This window comes from Xiphophorus couchianus, chromosome 21, assembly GCF_001444195.1.
Source record: "Xiphophorus couchianus chromosome 21, X_couchianus-1.0, whole genome shotgun sequence".
Classification (NCBI taxonomy): domain Eukaryota; kingdom Metazoa; phylum Chordata; class Actinopteri; order Cyprinodontiformes; family Poeciliidae; genus Xiphophorus; species Xiphophorus couchianus.
In genome coordinates this window covers 2,811,665-2,830,147 of record NC_040248.1, presented here as the reverse complement: position 1 = coordinate 2,830,147, position 18,483 = coordinate 2,811,665, and the positions used below count along the sequence as shown (strand labels likewise).

Genomic DNA, 18,483 nt, shown 5'->3' with positions numbered 1-18,483 from the left:
GAGTGAAGATGAACATTTAGTTTATTCAAAATCTGTCCCTACTTCTTTGTCATCAATCATTTCTTCCGTTTTTATCTCAGGAGAGTCTCACCGATGAGCGCTTCAAAGCAGTTGGCCATGGCATGTCGAAGGTCCGACTCCCGGCACAGGTCGGGTCCGTGGGCGTAGAGCATGAAGCGATCCAACTCCAGCTTCTGGAAAAGAGACGCATTCATAACAGCAAGCTGCCCACTGACACCTCAGCATTAGCAGCTCACAGGACGAAGGAGGGGGGAAAAAAACAACATTGCAGATTTTTATGAAGGAAAAGAGCATTAGAGGGTAAAAAAAACTCGAGGGAAATGAAAAGTTGATTGCTCTGGTTGGAAAAGGTTCGACTTCATGGCACTGACAGATGTGCTCATGTGCTGTCCAGCTGTGGCATGAAGCAGGAATAAAATCGCTCACTTACAGACACTGGAAAACGACAGATGAAATGTGAAACAGTTCATTTACTCTGAAAGCTTCTCGTAGCGGTCAGTTACTTTTACACAACGCCAGTAGACCTCCTACTGACGACATGTTGTAAGAGAATAAGATTATGTTCATGGTCTAACTTGGTTACAATAAAGACAGAGCCTTTCTACACATGCAGAAATGGAGAAAATGGATTAAATTGTAATTAATTTTAGATACATGAATTTTAGACGTTTTAATGAATTACAATAAGAAATTAGCTTAATGGAAACATGACCATTTGGAAAAAACTTGTTTTTCAATAAAAAGTTTTGTGATAGGTTTTTCAGTCATGCTGAAACTGAAGTAAAAACTCTTTTTTTGCTTACCACCAGTTTGAAAAAGCAGCATTGCATAAAAATTAAAAGTTGTGGTTTTCTCACATTATTAAAATGAGACATATTTATAAAAAATAACAAAACAGAAAACTCATAGGTTGCTAAATAGAAAAATAAAAGATGAAAAGAATAAAATATTAAATTTTATCTAAGTATTGTGACAATTGAGAACAAATGTCTGAATGTAATTGAACGCAACTTATCAAACAGTACAGCACGTTTTTTTCCGTTATGTTACATTTTTTCTGTTTCCACTCCATTTTTGTCATCTCATCCATCATCGGCACCATTTGGTTGAGAAGTTGATGCTCCTACATGAAACTGAAGGACCTGGAACTAAAATATTGCATCTTACATCCCAAACAGGACTCTGTTTGGACCGTTTCTCTTTCCTGTTCTGGTATGCCCCTGCCATCTTTGTTTCTGTATCAACTTGCTCAATGACTAGTGGCGCCCTCTGCTGGATGGCGGCCAAACTACAACATTTAAAGAAGGTCAAATTGGACGATTGGAACAAATTTTAATGTAATAAACCATTAAATGACAATCGTAAGTTAATTAATTGTTTCCATTCCCACATTAGTAACGGAAATGCAGCTTGTGAAGCCACCGCTGATGCAGTGAAACTGGAATCCAGAAGAAAAGCAGCAAAGCGGCTCCGGATCTGCACAGATTGTATGTAATCTAAATGAGTTTGTGTTGCTGAGCGACGGAGGTCAGTCAAACTTTCTGCAAGTCATCTCCCAGCCAAGAGAAAAGTAGCCCAACTTGACTTTCCTGGCGGCGCTGCAGAGACAAAAAGCAGCCAGGGTGCTTTTTAATTACGGCTGATAACTGTTGGTGGTACCAGCCCCCCCTCCCCAAACTCCTCGTGATTGCACACACACAAATTAAATCACAATTCACAAATACTCCAACTCACAGGGAACCCGCTCTGACTTTTAAGCCCTGCGAGTGAAGTGGCGGATTGTGGCGGTGCTCGCTGAAGATACTTTCTGGGAGATAATTGCGAGTGTTCTTGAGCAGACGGCTTCAGAGGAGCCCTGGTAAACAACTTGGCAGCGCTCGACGCTGTATCACACTCACTTTAGCGCGAGCGGCAAATTGAAACAAGCCAAACTGCTACACGGCGCTAATGCAGATTCGGGCGGCTGCATCTTTGTATTCAGCGGGGAGCGACATGAAAGATTGAAGTTTTTAATTGGTTTCTCCACATCACGGGACGATTATTGTTGTGTTTCTTTACAAACCGTGCCAGTGAGTGTAGCTGGGCTGCCAGCGAGAGAGAAGGAGGAGGAGGAGTGGAAGAAGAGTGATAACAGGAGCTGAAGAGTGATTCAGGAAGACCTCCGAGGGTCTGCAGGGACCCTGGTTGCACAAGTCTCCAAAACAACAACCTTTTAACTCCAATTACAAACCTGAGGGGGTAAAAAATAAATAAATGCGCGAGTACGGATGGCAGGAAGACAAAATTACTCCTTAGCCTTGTGCGCACTCGGAAAGCAGCTGAGTCATAACACCACGATGGGAGACAGTTACAGTTTCCACCTGCAGAGAGACGCTCACCTTGGCCAGCATGGCTAAGTGCTGGTTCTGAACGATGGCCGTCCTGTAGGTGGCCAGACCGCCCTCCTCCAGACTGGGGAACAGGTAGTAGAGGTGGACACTGCGGACGAAGAGGAATTCATTTTTAACGGTCATCTCTGTTCTTTTCCAGGATCCCAAATCGAAAACCTTTGCATTCACAGGAAGTGATTTACACCAGCCATCAAAAGCCTAAATTGTTTCGGTAACTCATTCTAAAGGAGACCTATTATCAAAAATTTAAATTTTTTACAGTTTTATACGTCCATTTGGGTCTCAACTGCTTCTAAAAACAGGCCTACTGCGATTTTTCTGGCAATAAGTTAATGTGTTTTTTAGTGTCTGGAAAATTAGCTAGAAACTAGATCAAAAACATTTAAAATTTTGTGTTTTTGTAGCATATTCACATTTAATGATTGAAAACTGTCTGTTTTTGGTCAAACTAACTGCAGACGCAGTAAATACATAAAGGAAATCTTTTTGAAATATTCCAAAATGCACAAAAAAGAAGTAAACCTCGGCTGCATTCTCCGGGAAAACCAAATGAAAGTCTCCAACAAATTTGCAGCCTCTCCCTTCCAGGCCCGGTTTGGGTCCAAGAGACGGCCGAGGACGCTTGAGCGGTTCCACAGCTGGGTTCTACAGCGAGCAGGTTCCATTTTCATTATGCTCCAGCCTCTCCGTAATCACTGCGTGTCATTTGATTTCATTTGAATTAAAACAGGCCATTTCTTTCAGTCATTTCCAATCAGTGCCAAGAGAGGTAAGCAGGTGGCGTCCCGTTTTTTTGGTTTTTGTTTTTGTTGTTTGCAAACCCCAAATGAGCTCCATTTGTTAGGAGATGGGAGAAAACCTGGAATAAACACTTGGAGTAATTGAAAATAATTACTTTGGAGACACAAAGTTATTAGTAAAAATCTCTTAATATTGTTTTTTATTTAAAAGTACTAGTTCCACTGGTATTTTATTTCCATTTATAAGACATTATTGCCATTTTTAAGTTAAATAACCTGTTAGTGGGACTTTTACTTTATTAATATTACTTGCTGAAAAGTTACTTGTCAGTTAGTTTTGTCTTTTTTCAAGTGAACTAACATATTTGAGCTAAAAAGTAAATAAACATACTTGGTAAGACTGTGTTTTTGCAGTGTATGGAATAAATTGGGAAATTTTTAGATTAATCTTGTTAAAGAGTAAAATATCTCAACTTTAGGGCTCAAAAAAGGCAATATGTCTTTTTATCTGAAGAATCAGCCAATGGAAATAGTACTAAAAAAGTATTAAGGAATTATTGACCCAAAACAAGTTTATATCTTGGTAAAAAGTTGCTTGTAAGTAAGGCTGTCTTACTTCAAGTGCACCAACATAGAAACTAAAACAAAAATACTTGGTAAGATTTTTATTTTTTGTAGTTTATGGAGTAAATTGGGACATTTAAAAAAAATAAAATAAAGATCTGGTGGTGTATCAACCTTCCAGAATCTCTCAGGCCTTCTGGTTCTGCTCTGCATCCAGAACCTGAACCAATGGAGATGCAGCATTCAGCTTCTATGCACCACAAATCTGGAACAAACCTCCAGAAAACTTCAAAAGAGCCGAAACACTGAGTTCCTTTAGATCTAGACTAAAAACCCACCTGGTTAGAGCAACACTGACCAACATATTTGATTTGTATGACTTTGGGTGAAGGAACTTATCAAAATATGTTTGTTCAATTGTTTTGTGTGGTGTTTTCTTTATAATTTCATAAATGTTCTATTTATTATGAAAAGCACTTTAAACCGCCTTGCTGAAACTTTCTATACAAATGAACTTGATTGATTTTTATATTAATCTGGTTAAAAAGTTAAATATCCAAATTTTAGTGCTCAAATTTTGACAAGAACAAAATTTGGGTATTTTTTTATCTGTAAAATCTGCTAGTCAAACTAGGACTTTTAAATCTTGACTTAAAACAAGCTCTTAAATATTGCTGAAAAATTACTTGTAACATAGTTTTGTCTAATTTCAAGTGTACTAAGATATTTACACTTTAAACAAAAGTACTAGGTAAGATTTTGTGTTTTTGAAGTGCATAAAAAAGAAAATAGGCAGGTTGTGGTTTTGCAAAAATGTTCATTTAGCTGTCCCTCTTGGATGTTGACGATTTTAGCTTCTATATCTTGCTGAAAAGTTACTTGTTAGTTTTGTATTACGTCAAGATATTTGCATTAGAAATGAAGCAAAAACAGTTGGTAATATTTTGTGTTTGTGCAGTGTATTGAATAAATCTGGACTTTTTTTTAGAAAATTCTTGTTAAAAATAGGTTTGTGTGTCTTTTTTACATGAAAATGATGAACAAAGTTTGCTTCTGAGGACATTCATCTTTCATAATTATGACTAATTCAAAATCTTACCTGAACACGAACGAATTTTATGTGGAGATAAAAACAGCTTTTTTCAGAGGATTGCACTTGGATTTATTTTTTTTACATCATCTGCCGATCTTGTAGGTCCTCTCTGGTCGGCACAGACTCCCTCGCTACATTTGGGGCTGTTCGCATGTGCAAAATGTTCTTTTGGCTGGACAGCAGAGGCGCGCGGACCTCCAAGGGCAACGCGCACGAGGCAGCTGGCTGGATCTGCTGTAGCCATTTAACTGGACAAGGGGCTGATAAATAATTCAGAGGGCCAGGGCGCAGGCCAAGCATGTCTCGTCAGACACTAACAATCAAAGACGGGTAGGAGAGGAGGAAGAGGCTGAAACATGCCCGCAGATATCCTGAGAAACGGAGACTAACTGACCTGCTTGTAGCTGCATAAAGAGCGGCAGTCTGTGTGCCACAATGAGCTCCTATTAGACTTTAATCCTCGGCGCTCACTGATGTGGAAGTGTTGGTGACGCGGGTTACAAATTAGATTTTTGTGATAGAAGCTGCTTTTGTTGGATAAAAACATTTTTTCTTTTCGTTCCAGGAGCAGAGGGAAAAAGAAACGCTTTTACCTGCTTTTGAAGCAGTTAATTCATCTGGTGTTGCTGCAGGTTGGAAATACAGAATGTAGAAAATTAATACCAAGACTTTGTTTCTCTTCCAGGCAAAAATACTTTGTTTTAAAGGGGTGGCATCATGTAAAATGTAAGTTTTTTCATGATATTCCTTCATCAAACACAAACCCGGAGTGTTGCTTTGATTCTTTCATGAATGTTTGAGAAATCTTTTAATTTCTCAAACAATGCCTGGGTGAACCTAGCGCCGCCTTAAAGGTAAAGCTCCTCCCCCCCTCAGCTCCTTCAAACTAGCCAGCAGCAATTAGCAAACACCTGGTGGATCTGCTGAGCTGATTATAGCAGCTATTTATCAGTGAATCGCTGGTAAAAACGCCATTAAGGGATTAATGGAGGAGCCATGTTGGGATAACTTTCTGAAGGCGGAGCTTCAGAAAAAGCAGGAGTTTTTAAAGAGACAGAGACCCAATTTCAAAACTTTAAATCAGGAAGTATCTTTGAAGCAATATTTGATTTATATGGCTTTTTTATAACAACTGATGGTAACAGTAACTTGATTACACTTTAAAATGTGCATAAAATACACATATATTAGTATTTTCTACTGAAGTGGTCTGGATCAGCGGTTCTCCGGTTTTTTGGCTGTAAATGTTGAACCACCACCATGTTTAAAAGAGGGAAGGAAGTATTTTAAATAATTGTCATCTAACAGATACAGTCAGGTTCTTGACAGGTTAGACACTAACGCCACCGGAGTTGAGAATCCAATATAGAAGATTATAATTTTTGACCTTAACTGATTAAATCTTTTAATTATGCTTTGATTGAATCCATACAACTCAACAATATAAAAGCATAAAACAGAATATTTGGAAATTCCCCCCAAAAAAGAATTAAGTCATAATATTATGAGAAGAGAAAATTTGTAATATTACAAGAAAAAGATCATAATAATGCAAAAATATTATTAGAACATAGACATAATATAACCTGAATAAAATCTTAATTTTACAAGAATAAAGTCATAATATTACCCGAATAAAGTTGTATTATTATAACTTTATTCTTTTAGTTTTATTTTTTCTTAATTTCTTAGAGAGGTCCTAAAACTTCGCCAAAGGGGAAATAATGACAATAGTCAAAATATTACTAGAATAAATTTTAATATGACTTTATTCTTGTATTTTTTCTAATTTTTTCTCATATAATTTCAACTTTATTCACATACAATTTTATTCTTGTAATATTATGACTTTATTCTCACATTTATTTGTTTAAAAATATATTTTTAGTGTGGCCCTAATACTTTATTGTAGAGGAAAGTTGTAACAACAGGAGCAAGAAAATAATATTTAATATATATATATAAATGTTTAGAAAGAAGCGCCTCCTTGTGTGGGTTTCTGCAGGTTCCACCAACTCCAATTTAAGGAACATCGATGTAAAACAGTCAATTTATAGATAAGGAAATAAATTTGTCCCAGAGGTTCCGTACTGGAAAATGAGAAAGAGAAACTGCAGGAAATTTGAAGAGCTGATAATTAAGATTACTTCAAAAGATTACAAGAAAGTCTGGCAGCTTTGGAAAAAAAAACCCCCCAAAAAACTGACTCGTAGCTTTAGTGCTGAACTCAATGTTTCACTGATTAAGTTATGAATTTGCTCTTTTTTGGCCACTGTAAGGATAAAAAGCTGCTGCTGTTTTGCAGCAGTTTCTCATCTCAAAGGAGTCGGTGTTGTTATAGGGAGAGTGTGAGATTAATAACAGCTGTGCAATCCCAAACACAAAATCCTAACAAGTATTTTTGTCTAGTTTCTAATGCAAACACCTCAATACACTCGAAATAAGACAAAACTAATTTACAAGTAACTTTTTAGACAGAAATAGAAACTTGTTTTAATTCAATAAATCCGTAATATTGTACCATTTTTCATCAATATTAAGGAATTATTGGCTTAAATAAGCTCTTATGTACGTCTTACTAAAATACTTTTAAGTTAGTTTAGTATTATTTAAAGTGTACAAAGATGTTTGCGCTGAAAAATGGAGCAAAAATATTTGGTAAGGTTTTGTGTTTTTGGAGTGTAATTCTTTTTGTCTGTAATTAAGCATTTTAAATGTAGAGATTTGAACAATAAAACAGATTCAAACTTTTTGAATTAAAATGTCTACGCAGCAAAAACAAAATCTTACCAAGTATTTTTGATTTATTTTGTACTCTAAATATCTTAGTTTACTTGAAACAAGACAAAACTAACATAAATAACTTTTTAGGAAGATGTAAGAGCTTGTTTTCAGTCAATAATTTCTTAATAAAAGTGAAATAATCTAAATTTTTAAAATCAAAATTAAGGAATTATTGACTTAAAACAAGCTCCTATTTCTTGCTAAAACTATTTGTAAGTTAGTTTTGTCTTAACTAAAGTGTACTAAGACATTTGCACTAGAAATACTTGGTAGAATTTGTTGTTTTAATAGTAGCGACTTGTGTTGTCAGCAACACAACTCAGCTAATTGAAAGTCGTCACTGGCAATTTCTGGCTGTTCAAGTAACATCCCAGTTCCAATTACCAGTGAATCAGCGTCTTAATGAGGCGCAAGTATGGAGAAGAGCAGCTCTGTGACAGACAGGAAGGAACGCAGACAATGAGAAAGACGATAGAAACGGAGTGAGGAGGTGAAGAAAGAGGGGAAGAGAAAAGACGGCGTTGTAGTCGGCTTCGATTAGTGCCGGCGTCCATCAAAGAGTCTCACCTGGTGAGGAACTCGACAACAGCGTCGCCCAGGAACTCCAGCCTCTCGTTGTGATTGATCCTGGAGAAAAGGGCGGAGATTTGATCAGGTTCAGTCAGAAGCAATGAGCTCATTTCATCCCCCCTCAGGTACGCCTCCGTCCCACAGCTAGAGTTAATTTTCTTGTCAGCGGGCCTGCCGGGCGTATTAATCACACAAATGGGCGCTCTGATTGCGCCTGTGGTCAGTGATGTTACGAGCAGATACGAGCCAGCAGGCTGCTTACCTGGAAGGAGACGGGTCATCCTGACCCAGACGGGACATGATGTTAATCAGTGTGTTGATTCCTGGAAAGAAACAACCCGCAGGCAGGAATTATTAATCACAGAGGGAAGAAAAAAAAACATTTACTTGCACTATAAAACAGAAAACAAAAAAAAGATTTTCCCTCTGAATGAATGACATTAAATGTGACTAAACCTTTGACAGTTAGCAGATTACATACATATCCTTAGTGATTTGGTGGAATTAAAAATAACACTGCAAAACACTACATTATAGCTATTTTTGGTTGAGTTTTCAGTATAAATACCTCTAAAATTTCAAACAAGATAAAACTAACTTAAAAGAAATTTTTAAGCAAGATATAGCAGCTTGATTTAAACAATTCCTTACTATTGATGAAAAAGCACTACTTTCACTGGCAGAAACTGGAAAAATGTCATATTTAGGCAAAATACTCAGCCTTTTTAAATCAATAATAAAGAATTATTGACTTAAAACAAGCTCCTAGTTCTTGCTAAAAAGTGATTTGTAAGTTATTTTTTCTTATTTCAAGTGTATTAAGATATTTGCAATAGAAACTGGACAAAAATACTTGACAAGATTTTGTGTATTTGCAGTGTAAGTACATAGTACTCACAGTGCACTGCAAAAACACAACATTTTACAAAGTATATTTTGGTCTAGTTTTTAGTATACTTAAAATAAGATCAAACTGACTTACAAGTAACTTTTCAGCAAGATGTAGAAGCTTATTTTATGTAAATAATTCCTCAATATTGATGCAAAAGCATGAGTTCCACTGGCAAATTATTTCACTGTGTCTTGTTATAAGTAAAATAATCTGCAAATGGATCTAGTACTTCTTAATCAATATTAAGAAATAATTTTCTCAAAACAAGTTTCTATGTTTTGCTGTATAGTTACTAAGTCTACTAAGATGTTTGCACCAAAAATTAGCCAAAATCTTTCGTAGGATTTTGTGTTTTTGCAGTGTATAATGGTCAATAGAGCCACATTACTTAAACAGTCATATCTAAATTATTTATAATTATAGTAATTTCACTATATATATATATATATATATATATATATTAACTCCCTTCTCACCCACCGCGGGTGGTTCTTATCCTCTGAGCTCGGGTCCTCTACCAGAGGCCTGGGAGCTTGAGGGTTCTGCGCAGTATCTTGGCTGTGCCAAGGACTGCACATTTCTGGACTGAGATGTCTGATGTTGTTCCTGGGATCTGTTGTAGCCATTGGTCCAGTTTGGGGGTGACTGCCCCGAGGGCCCCGATGACCACAGGCACCACTGTGGTCTTCACCTTCCAGGCCCTCTCCAGTTCCTCCCTGAGGCCCTGGTATTTCTCTAGTTTCTCGTGCTCCTTTTTCCTGATGTTGCAGTCGCTTGGTATTGCTACATCTACCACAACGGCTTTCCTCTGTTGTTTATCCACTACGACAATGTGTGGTTGGTTCGCCATTACCATTTTGTCTGTCTGGATCTGGAAGTCCCACAGGATCTTAGCTCTGACGTTCTCCGCCACCTTTGGGGGTGTTTCCCACTTTGATCTCGGGGTTTCCAGTCCATATTCTGCACAGATGTTTCTGTACACTATGCCTGCAACTTGGTTATGTCGTTCCATGTACGCCCTCCCTGCCAGTATCTTGCACCCTGCTGTTATGTGCTGGACTGTCTCAGGGGCCTCCTTGCACAACCTGCACCTTGGGTCTTGTCTGGTGTGGTAGATCTGGGCCTCTATTGCTCTGGTGTTTAGGGCCTGTTCCTGGGCGGCCAGGATGAGGGCCTCTGTGCTGTCCTTGAGTCCAACTTTTTCCAGCCATTGGTAGGATTTACTGATATCAGCCACTTGGGTTATTTGCTGGTGGTACATCCCATGTAGGGGCTTGTCCTCCCATGATGGTATCTCTGGCACCTCAGCCTCCGTTCCCTGTTGTCTGAGATATTCACTGAGCACATTGTCTGTTGAGGCTTTGTCCCTGATGTATTTATGGATCTTAGTTGTTTCGTCCTGGACTGTGGTTCTCACACTCACTAGTCCTCTGCCTCCTTCCTTGGGGCTCGTGTACAGTCTCAGGGTGCTGGATTTGGGATGGAACCCTCCATGCACTGTTAGTAGTTTTCTAGTCTTAATATCTGTGGCTTTTATCTCCTCCTTTGGCCAGCTAATTATTCCAGCAGGGTATCTGATTACTGGCAGGGCATAACTGTTTATCGCACGGATTTTGTTCTTGCCATTGAGCTGGCTTCTCAGGACTTGCCTTATTCGTTGGAGGTATTTAGCTGTGGCTCCTTTCCTTGTGACCTCATCAAGGTTGCCATTTGCTTGTGGTATACCTAGGTACTTGTATCTGTCCTCTACGTCTGCTATTGTTCCTTCTGGGAGTGAGACCCCTTCTGTGCGGATGACCTTCCCCCTCTTTGTGATCAGCCGACCACACTTCTCTAGTCCGAATGACATCCCAATGTCCGTGCTGTAGATCCTGGTGGTGTGGATCAGTGAGTCGATGTCTCGCTCACTCTTGGCATACAGCTTGATGTCATCCATGTAGAGAAGGTGACTGATGTTGGCCCCATTTTTGAGTCGGTACCCGTAGCCAGTCTTGTTGATAATTTGGCTGAGAGGGTTCAGGCCTATGCAGAACAGTAGCGGGGACAGAGCATCTCCTTGGTATATGCCACATTTGATGGACACTTGTGCAAGTGGTTTGCAGTTGGCTTCAAGGGTGGTTTTCCACAGCTTCATCGAGTTTGCAATGAAGGCTCTCAGAGTCCTGTTGATGTTATACATCTCTAAGCATTCAATGATCCAAGTATGCGGCATTGAGTCATAGGCTTTCTTGTAATCAATCCAAGCCATGCACAGGTTGGTGTGTCGGGTTTTGCAGTCTCGGGCAACTGTGCGGTCTACGAGGAGTTGGTGTTTGGCTCCTCTGCTAATAGCCTATTAGTATATAATATATATATATATATATATATATATATATATATATATATATATATATATATATATATAATCATCTGAACTTTAAAAGAAGGTTTTCTCTCATAATACAGATAATTTTATTGCCTATCAATGACCTAAAACACATAAGAATTATCTAGTTAATTATTTATTGTCAGACAAAAGAGAAAATGTTATCTTTTCATATTTTGTAGATTTGGTTTCAACCATAAATTAGGTAAAGCCCACCTTTTTTCCTCATGTACATGTGGTGGACCTTCCTGTCGCCGTATTTAGGTTGGCGGATGCCGCAGTTGGACAGCGAGTTGCGGGCGTGATCGGGATTCATGCCAAAGTTGAGGTGGTGACTGGGATGAGTCATGGCCAGCTGAAAGAGAGCGTGAGCAGAAATATTTAGTCTACTTGTCCAAATTAACAAGTTTTCTTTCTGGTATCCAGGAGAAGTTTATCACTTCAGGCAGATCTGAAACCTCAACATTGATCCAGACATTTCAAACATAGAAATTGGTGTGAAACAAAATCAGAAGCTCTCATTTCAGACCAGTTTTTAACATCTCTGTATTTATTTTGTTTTCAATTAAATTCCAAATTACAATTTTTTTTATTGTTATTTATGCGACAGATCAAAAAAAAAAAATTATTTCTGGTCATCTTACAGTGAAAATTCAAACTCAGTTTCAGTTAATTTTATCACTACTTATTAAAAAATGAAAAATATGTCTGCATACTATAAAGCAGGGGTCACCAACACGAGGCCCGTGGGCCCCCGGTGGCCCAAGGGACCTTGTCAGTTGTCTGCGGAGCAAGTTCTATAAATAGCCATTGTCATTAGGCAGCATTGCCAAAGAAATTATTTAATTTAATGTTTTTACACTGAAGTAATAACATTTGTTTAGTTACATGTGACTTTATCCACAACAATGTAGAAGCACAATTTATGCTGTTATGGGAAGATGTCTTACTTGGCCTCACTAAAAGCTCAACTTGCTGCATTTTACAATGAAGTTAAGTTTTATATCCAGACTATCAAAGACAAAAAATAGCTATTAAAACAATTGAAATCTCTATTGTTTTAAACGAACCCTTAGCTTTTTCTTTTTCTTGAATATATTTATCTGTATTTGCTTTTTCTTGAGGCAGAACAAATGAGGCATAACTCTGTCGTTATACAGTGTGTCTGCGAATAAAGTTTTTAAAAAAACATTCCCTCCCCCTCTCTCCCCCCTCACCCAACAGACTTCTTGTGGCTTTGATGTCAAGCAGTGATGTCACTCATCCTGTCTGTGACATCACAGGCGACTGTCTTTATATTCTCAGATTCCACAGAGAAATTCATTTGCAGTTTAAGATTTGAAAGAAAAGTTACAATGGAAGGAAAGAATTTATTGTCGACCAAAAGTTTGGAGAAGAAATTCATCAAGCTGCAGGAAGAACAGGCGCAGCTTCAAAGGAAAGTTGAAAAACTCAGGAGAAAACTAGAACAGCTAAATTCTAACAGTGCAGACAACCACCAAGCTGAGCAGAATGTTCTTAATAACATCAATGAGTTCTACAAGGACAAGATTAGATCATTGAACTTGGACCTGGACAAAGAAAGAGAGAAAATCTACAAGCTTAGATGGAAACATGACGCAATTGTAAAGCGAAATGCACAACTGAAACAGACAGAGATTGAATTAAACAAGGATTTTGAGAATTTATTAAATGAAAAATCTAAACAACTAAAGTGGCGTCAAACAGAAAACAGAGAGCTTAAGAAAGAAATTGAGGCATTAAAACTAAAGACGGAAAATATACAATCCAGGGTGGCACAAGAATCCAAGGAGGTCCCCCATATTGAAAACAAAATCCCAGAAGAGACGCCAACATTCCTGCAACGAGTTGGACGTACCTTCATTCACATGTACCAATCAGGAACGTTAAGATACTGGGTGCCACCCTGGATTTTTTAATGTCTGAAGAGGAACTTTGTAATAACTTTAAGATTTTGCAGTGTGATTTTCTTTTGAGGTATTGAAGTTTTCACTTGCTGTAAGTTATGTTTTCCATTTTCAGTGAGCAGCACCACTGCTTCTTTCTTCTAAGGTTGTTTCACCAGTTTTCTCCTTACAGTGTTCTTGGCATTAACCATTCAGCAGTCATCCTCTAAGGTAACGGCATCTCAACGTGCTTTGCACTCGTGATGCGAGTACAGAAACGAATTTGGTGGTTGGAGTAAACCTGCTACTGTTATGCCTCTAACAAAGGTCATTCCAGGGTTAAGCTATTGAGAAATGAGGCATCAGCAGCACTTCATTATGGAGTCCAACTTTCACATCCTGCAATGTCAGCTTAACTTCTAAAAAGACGCAATGTTGCCTTTAATTTTAAGAATTTTTACACATGGACTACGCTACACAGTCCATGTGTAGCGTAGCCGACACGGAGAGCGAGAAAAAGAGATCCCAATCTGATCTAAAATAACAACGACTATAAGGAATCGGTAGTTTATTTCCCCAGTGTTTTACCTACCATTGGTAAAACAGAAGCCCGAGAGAATCCTGACGGATTAAGTCACAGGTGTCGGACTCACTGACTACTTGACAGACGGGTCAAAGATCGAGAAACTGAAGGGATGTTCACAGTCATCAGTATTCCTCAAATTTAAATTGTGACCCCAAATCTTGTCTTTTGCAGAAAATAAAGTTGTGGGGAGTCATAATGACGTGGAAGCTGAAAGTAGATAACTTGTCTGCTTTTGTGGCAGGAAAGAGGAACACTGAAAACGCATGTTTGCATTTTTTTCCTGTATCGTGTTTAGACATTAAGAAAAGAAGACGCTCTATGTGAAAGGAGTAGTACACTAATAAAGCAAACTGGTTGGATTTAGAGTTTATTTTTGATTTGGTGGCCTGGTTGGTGGCTTTGGTTTTGATTTTAGAGTGTAGATGTTACAGTATTGTAGAGGAGTAAGGGAGTATTTCAGTTTTTGATGTTGGTTGACCCAATCTTTGTTCAAGATTGTATTTTGACTAGAAAGTTGAGATTTTAGGATCAGTGTGAGAATCTGCTAGGTTTTTGTTCAATTGTGGTTTTTGGTTTTGTGAATAAATGGAATTGGTTTTTAGTGCAATGTGAGTAGGTTTTGGTAGGAAGGGATTGGTTTTTGGTGGAATGAGATCGTTTTTTTGTTTTGGACGGATGAAATTTGTTTTGGTGGGAAGTTTTTGGTTTTTCTGTGTGGCGTTGGGATGGGGTTGGTATTTGGTTGACTGTTGTTTATGGTTTTGTAGGTTTATGGGATTGGCTTTTGCCTGGTTGGGTGGACAAGATTGGTTTCTGATCTATTAGTTTTTGGTTGCATAGATCAGACCAACCAATAAAATAGTTTTTTGAGAAGATGGGTTTGTTTTTTCGTGGGTTGGGTAAAACCAACCCACAACCTTATAACATAACACTTTGGATTTATGTTGTAAGGCTGGGTGGGAATTTTCATTTGACAAGTAAGGGTACATGATCAAGATGGGAATTTTCTTTGAGGAAAAATGGTTGGGTAGATGGGTGGGTAGATGGAAATAAAAAAAACTCCAGTCTTGTACTGACTTATATTTCATTTGCTTGTCTCTTTTCTTCCTTCAACAAAATGCATCTCTACCCCGCTCCATCTGTAAGCATCTTTAATTCTTTATCACAGATGGCCAAATGCTGGAGAAAGCTCAAGGCTGTTTGCCAATTCTATAAACTGCAAAATGCATTACAGTTACAGCTCCAAGACAGCAAATCTGAGGTCATCTTTCAATTTGTCCTTCCAATGAGACTAATAGTTATGAATCACAAGACAAGGACAGCTTTCAAACTGGTTCGCATAAACGGTGCGTTCTTTCTCAATCTCTAAAGCATCAACATTCAAAACCTCCACAACTATTAAATAATAAAGTAAGCAGTATAACAAATACTTTAGCAGTATACTAATGCTTCATGTATACAAGATGTAGTCAAATTTAGTTAGTATATTAAGCAGGAAAATATTAATTAAAGTGATTTCTTTAGACATTTTCTCAAGATATCAAAAGATAACGGATGGATAGGGGAACCCCATGGCTCAAGGCTGGGAAATCTTCTGTTTTACTAAATACTAGATATTAAAATAAAAAATATAAAGGTCTAAAAAGTCCTTTGGGGTTATGAAACTGATAAGTTCAAAAGATGATCATCTAGTCTGACCACTTTTTGTTGCCAATTGCACAGAATTTTCCAACAATTTATAATTTATCATTTAATTTCTCTGTGGAATCAAAGTATTTTTTAATTGAATAGAATTTGATGCATCAATTCTCATCTCAAGTCAGACATATAAATAATTTGTTTCAATATAAAAACTCCATACCTTTTCTCTGAGTCTATTTTGAGTCTATTTACAAAGTGTAAATGAAAAAGCTTATTATTCTTTGAAATAATTGTTGTAAAGTTTATTTTGTTTATTGTGAACTGAAGTTAAATAAATCAACTGCTATATTTCGACAGGCGTTAAGTATTAAACCTGTAAAAAAAAACTGGCTGAACAGAGACGACTAACGGATGGATGAACGGATGAATGCATAAATTAATGGATAGAACCAAAAAGTAGTCAAATCCTAAAAAATTATCAGACACCCAAACACTCTAGAAGTGTTTTTCAGGCAATAATGTCAAGAATCAATGACATAGATGAATAAAAGCCAATTTTATGGTAACTTTGCAAATAAAAAAACCCATCAAACAAAAATAAAACAATTTTCTAGTCAGTAGGAACACACTGCTGAAATTTTTATTTGTGGTTACACAAAGCTTAAGTTATCAAATGATAACAGATTAGTCTCTTCCCAGCTGCAGAAATCTCTTAACTCATCCCTTCACAGAACAATTTGCAAGCCAACACTTCTAAGACGATGTTAGGCCTAACATGTAGTTACTTCACAGTTCTGTATGTCTTTCACTTGTACTTTTCTTTAACTAGATTTAATGCTTACACTAGGACTTTTGTGCCGTACCAAAGAGAGCAAGCAATGATGGGTCAGCAACTGTTCCAAGGAAATGAGGAGCGAGAGCTTCTTCTTTGTAATATTGGAAGCTGTTTGTGTAAAAAGTAATGGCTTACATTTTCATAAGCCAGTAAAAATGCTGGAATTTCAGGTAATATATCCCTGAGGGTAACACACGAGTCAATTTTCAGCTTTGTTTGAGGAGGAAGGTGGGGGAAAAAAACTGCTGTGCCTAGAAAGACTTGCCGTTGCGGAATATCTCAAACACGCCGAGGGGGAAAGAAAAAGGAGAAAGATAGGACTCAGTAGGATATGTTGAGCCTTTATCAATCTTACATTAGGAGAATGTTAATCTCATCCCCCAAAAAAGAGAAAATAGAAGAAATTCAGACTTCTTTCCCCCCCTGGGCTTGCGTTTCAAAATGCTTGTCTCCTTTCAGCCAACTTCAAATCAATTTCAGGCTCCAATGAGATATATATGTAAAACTCTAACAGAGAGCTTTCAATATTTATAGTTACTCAAGAGGCCTTCAGCTTTGTAGTGTTTAAACAGAGAAATGACAAATTTAAAAGCGATTGTGTTTTTTTTTGTGAACCAAGTCTGACGTGACACAAGCAGAAATCTACCAATTTCCAGCCCGGTGTTAAAAGTTTTACACTTAAAGCTGCGTCTTTCAATCTCCACTCTCCCATTGTGAGATGCCAGACGTGTCAATGACTGCCTACTGCACAGTCTCAAGTACAGAGCTGGGTAAACAAACCAGCTGCTGTTTGAGCATTGCAACTAACAACAATGGTACATTTTTAGCTGATTGATATTGGCAAATATGTCTGTGCACGTAATGACTGCTTATGGAGTGGCGGTGATTTAAGTCTAGTGATCAGCAGCTGCTCGAATGCCTGCAGCAAAAACAGGAAAAAACTCTGTTCTCAGAAACCAGCAGTAGAACAGAAAGTTCAAGGCAAACCTCACTTTATTTAAAGAGTAAAATATTAGTTTATATAACACAGAAGCAAATCAGCCCAACTTTGGTTTGTCATGTTATTATTAGACTTTGGATCTGAAAGACAGAAGTTTGGGGTTTCGACTCACCAACCATCAAACAACCAAACAAACTGGTTGTTTTGGCTGTTTATTGTCGCTGCTCGAACTTCAGTCCGCTTTAGTCCAACTCCAGTTTGTTTGATTAGAAAGTCCGGTTCATTTGTCAAAATCTTGTCCACCAAAAATCTATGTCTGTTTGGAAGAAGTGAACTCTGGAAGGTTCAAATTCAAATTGTCACCTTTCTAAAATAATGGCCTAAGTTTTTTTTTTTGGTTTTTTTTCGCGACTAAATTTCAATGTGAAGTTTATTTATTTGGCATTTTTAAAAGTGCACCAAAGTATATAACACATGAAAAATATAAATCAACTTTTGGTTAAAAAAATTACATTTTATGACGGTGACTAAATGTGAACACCAAACAGATAGGAAACCTCTCCAAAAGCAGGAAGTGGACTATAGTACAGTGGATTCTGGGTAAACACAACCAAAACAAATGGAAAGGTCAAAGAGAAATGGCTTGTGTATTTTTACCAAAGACAAAAGAGAAATCTTACAACTGCTAAAATCTGATGCCACTCCATTTTCATTTACTTTTCTTTAAGAAGGAAGTTGCACTCAGTGTCTTCTGAGGTTTTTGTGTTGTTTCCTTCAGAGATTCTTGGTGTAGCTCCCCCACAGGCGAGGAGGGGGACAGGTTTTTCAAAGTGTTTGATTCATTGGACATAGTGCAGTGAGAAAAAGAACCACAGCAGCTGAAAATGCAACAAATGTTGCAGTTTTGGTCCCAAATTGAACAAAGTCTACCGGACAATCAGGTGTGAAAACAACATAATTAATTAACTCAACTTGCAATGAATCAATGGAGTTTGCAATGGAGTTTATCAAGATTCACGCGATAGAAGCTCGTAAACTTGAGCAGATAATAAAAGCCGACAGCGCTGTTGAGGGCAGCTGCACTTCAAACACAGGGACACTTCTACCACATGCCAGCAGACGGATCAGAAAACAAACAAAATGCCGCGGTACACA

The 18,483-nt window shown here is 37.8% G+C and overlaps 1 protein-coding gene and 1 long non-coding RNA gene across 5 annotated transcripts in view; one reads left to right on the top strand and one right to left on the bottom strand.

Moving 5' to 3' along the window:
* Window positions 1-18,483, bottom strand: part of drosha (drosha ribonuclease III) — a 134,511-nt gene that overhangs the window by 69,276 nt on the left and 46,752 nt on the right. For all 4 annotated transcript variants that reach the window (XR_003593851.1, XM_028004741.1, XM_028004742.1 and 1 more), the window contains 5 exons: window positions 11,636-11,774; window positions 8,425-8,485; window positions 8,160-8,219; window positions 2,400-2,499; window positions 92-194 (listed from right to left, as the gene is read on the bottom strand). Coding sequence is in view for 3 of the 4 variants with exons in the window: in XM_028004741.1 (XP_027860542.1) it covers window positions 92-194; window positions 2,400-2,499; window positions 8,160-8,219; window positions 8,425-8,485; window positions 11,636-11,774 (463 nt within the window). In the remaining variant the exon portion in view is untranslated. The remainder of the gene's footprint in view (window positions 1-91; window positions 195-2,399; window positions 2,500-8,159; window positions 8,220-8,424; window positions 8,486-11,635; window positions 11,775-18,483) is intronic.
* LOC114136647 (uncharacterized) overlaps window positions 12,923-18,483 on the top strand; it is a 94,140-nt gene continuing 88,579 nt past the window's right edge. Inside the window, exon 1 of the long non-coding RNA XR_003593853.1 lies at window positions 12,923-14,534. This is a non-coding gene — a long non-coding RNA (uncharacterized LOC114136647). The remainder of the gene's footprint in view (window positions 14,535-18,483) is intronic.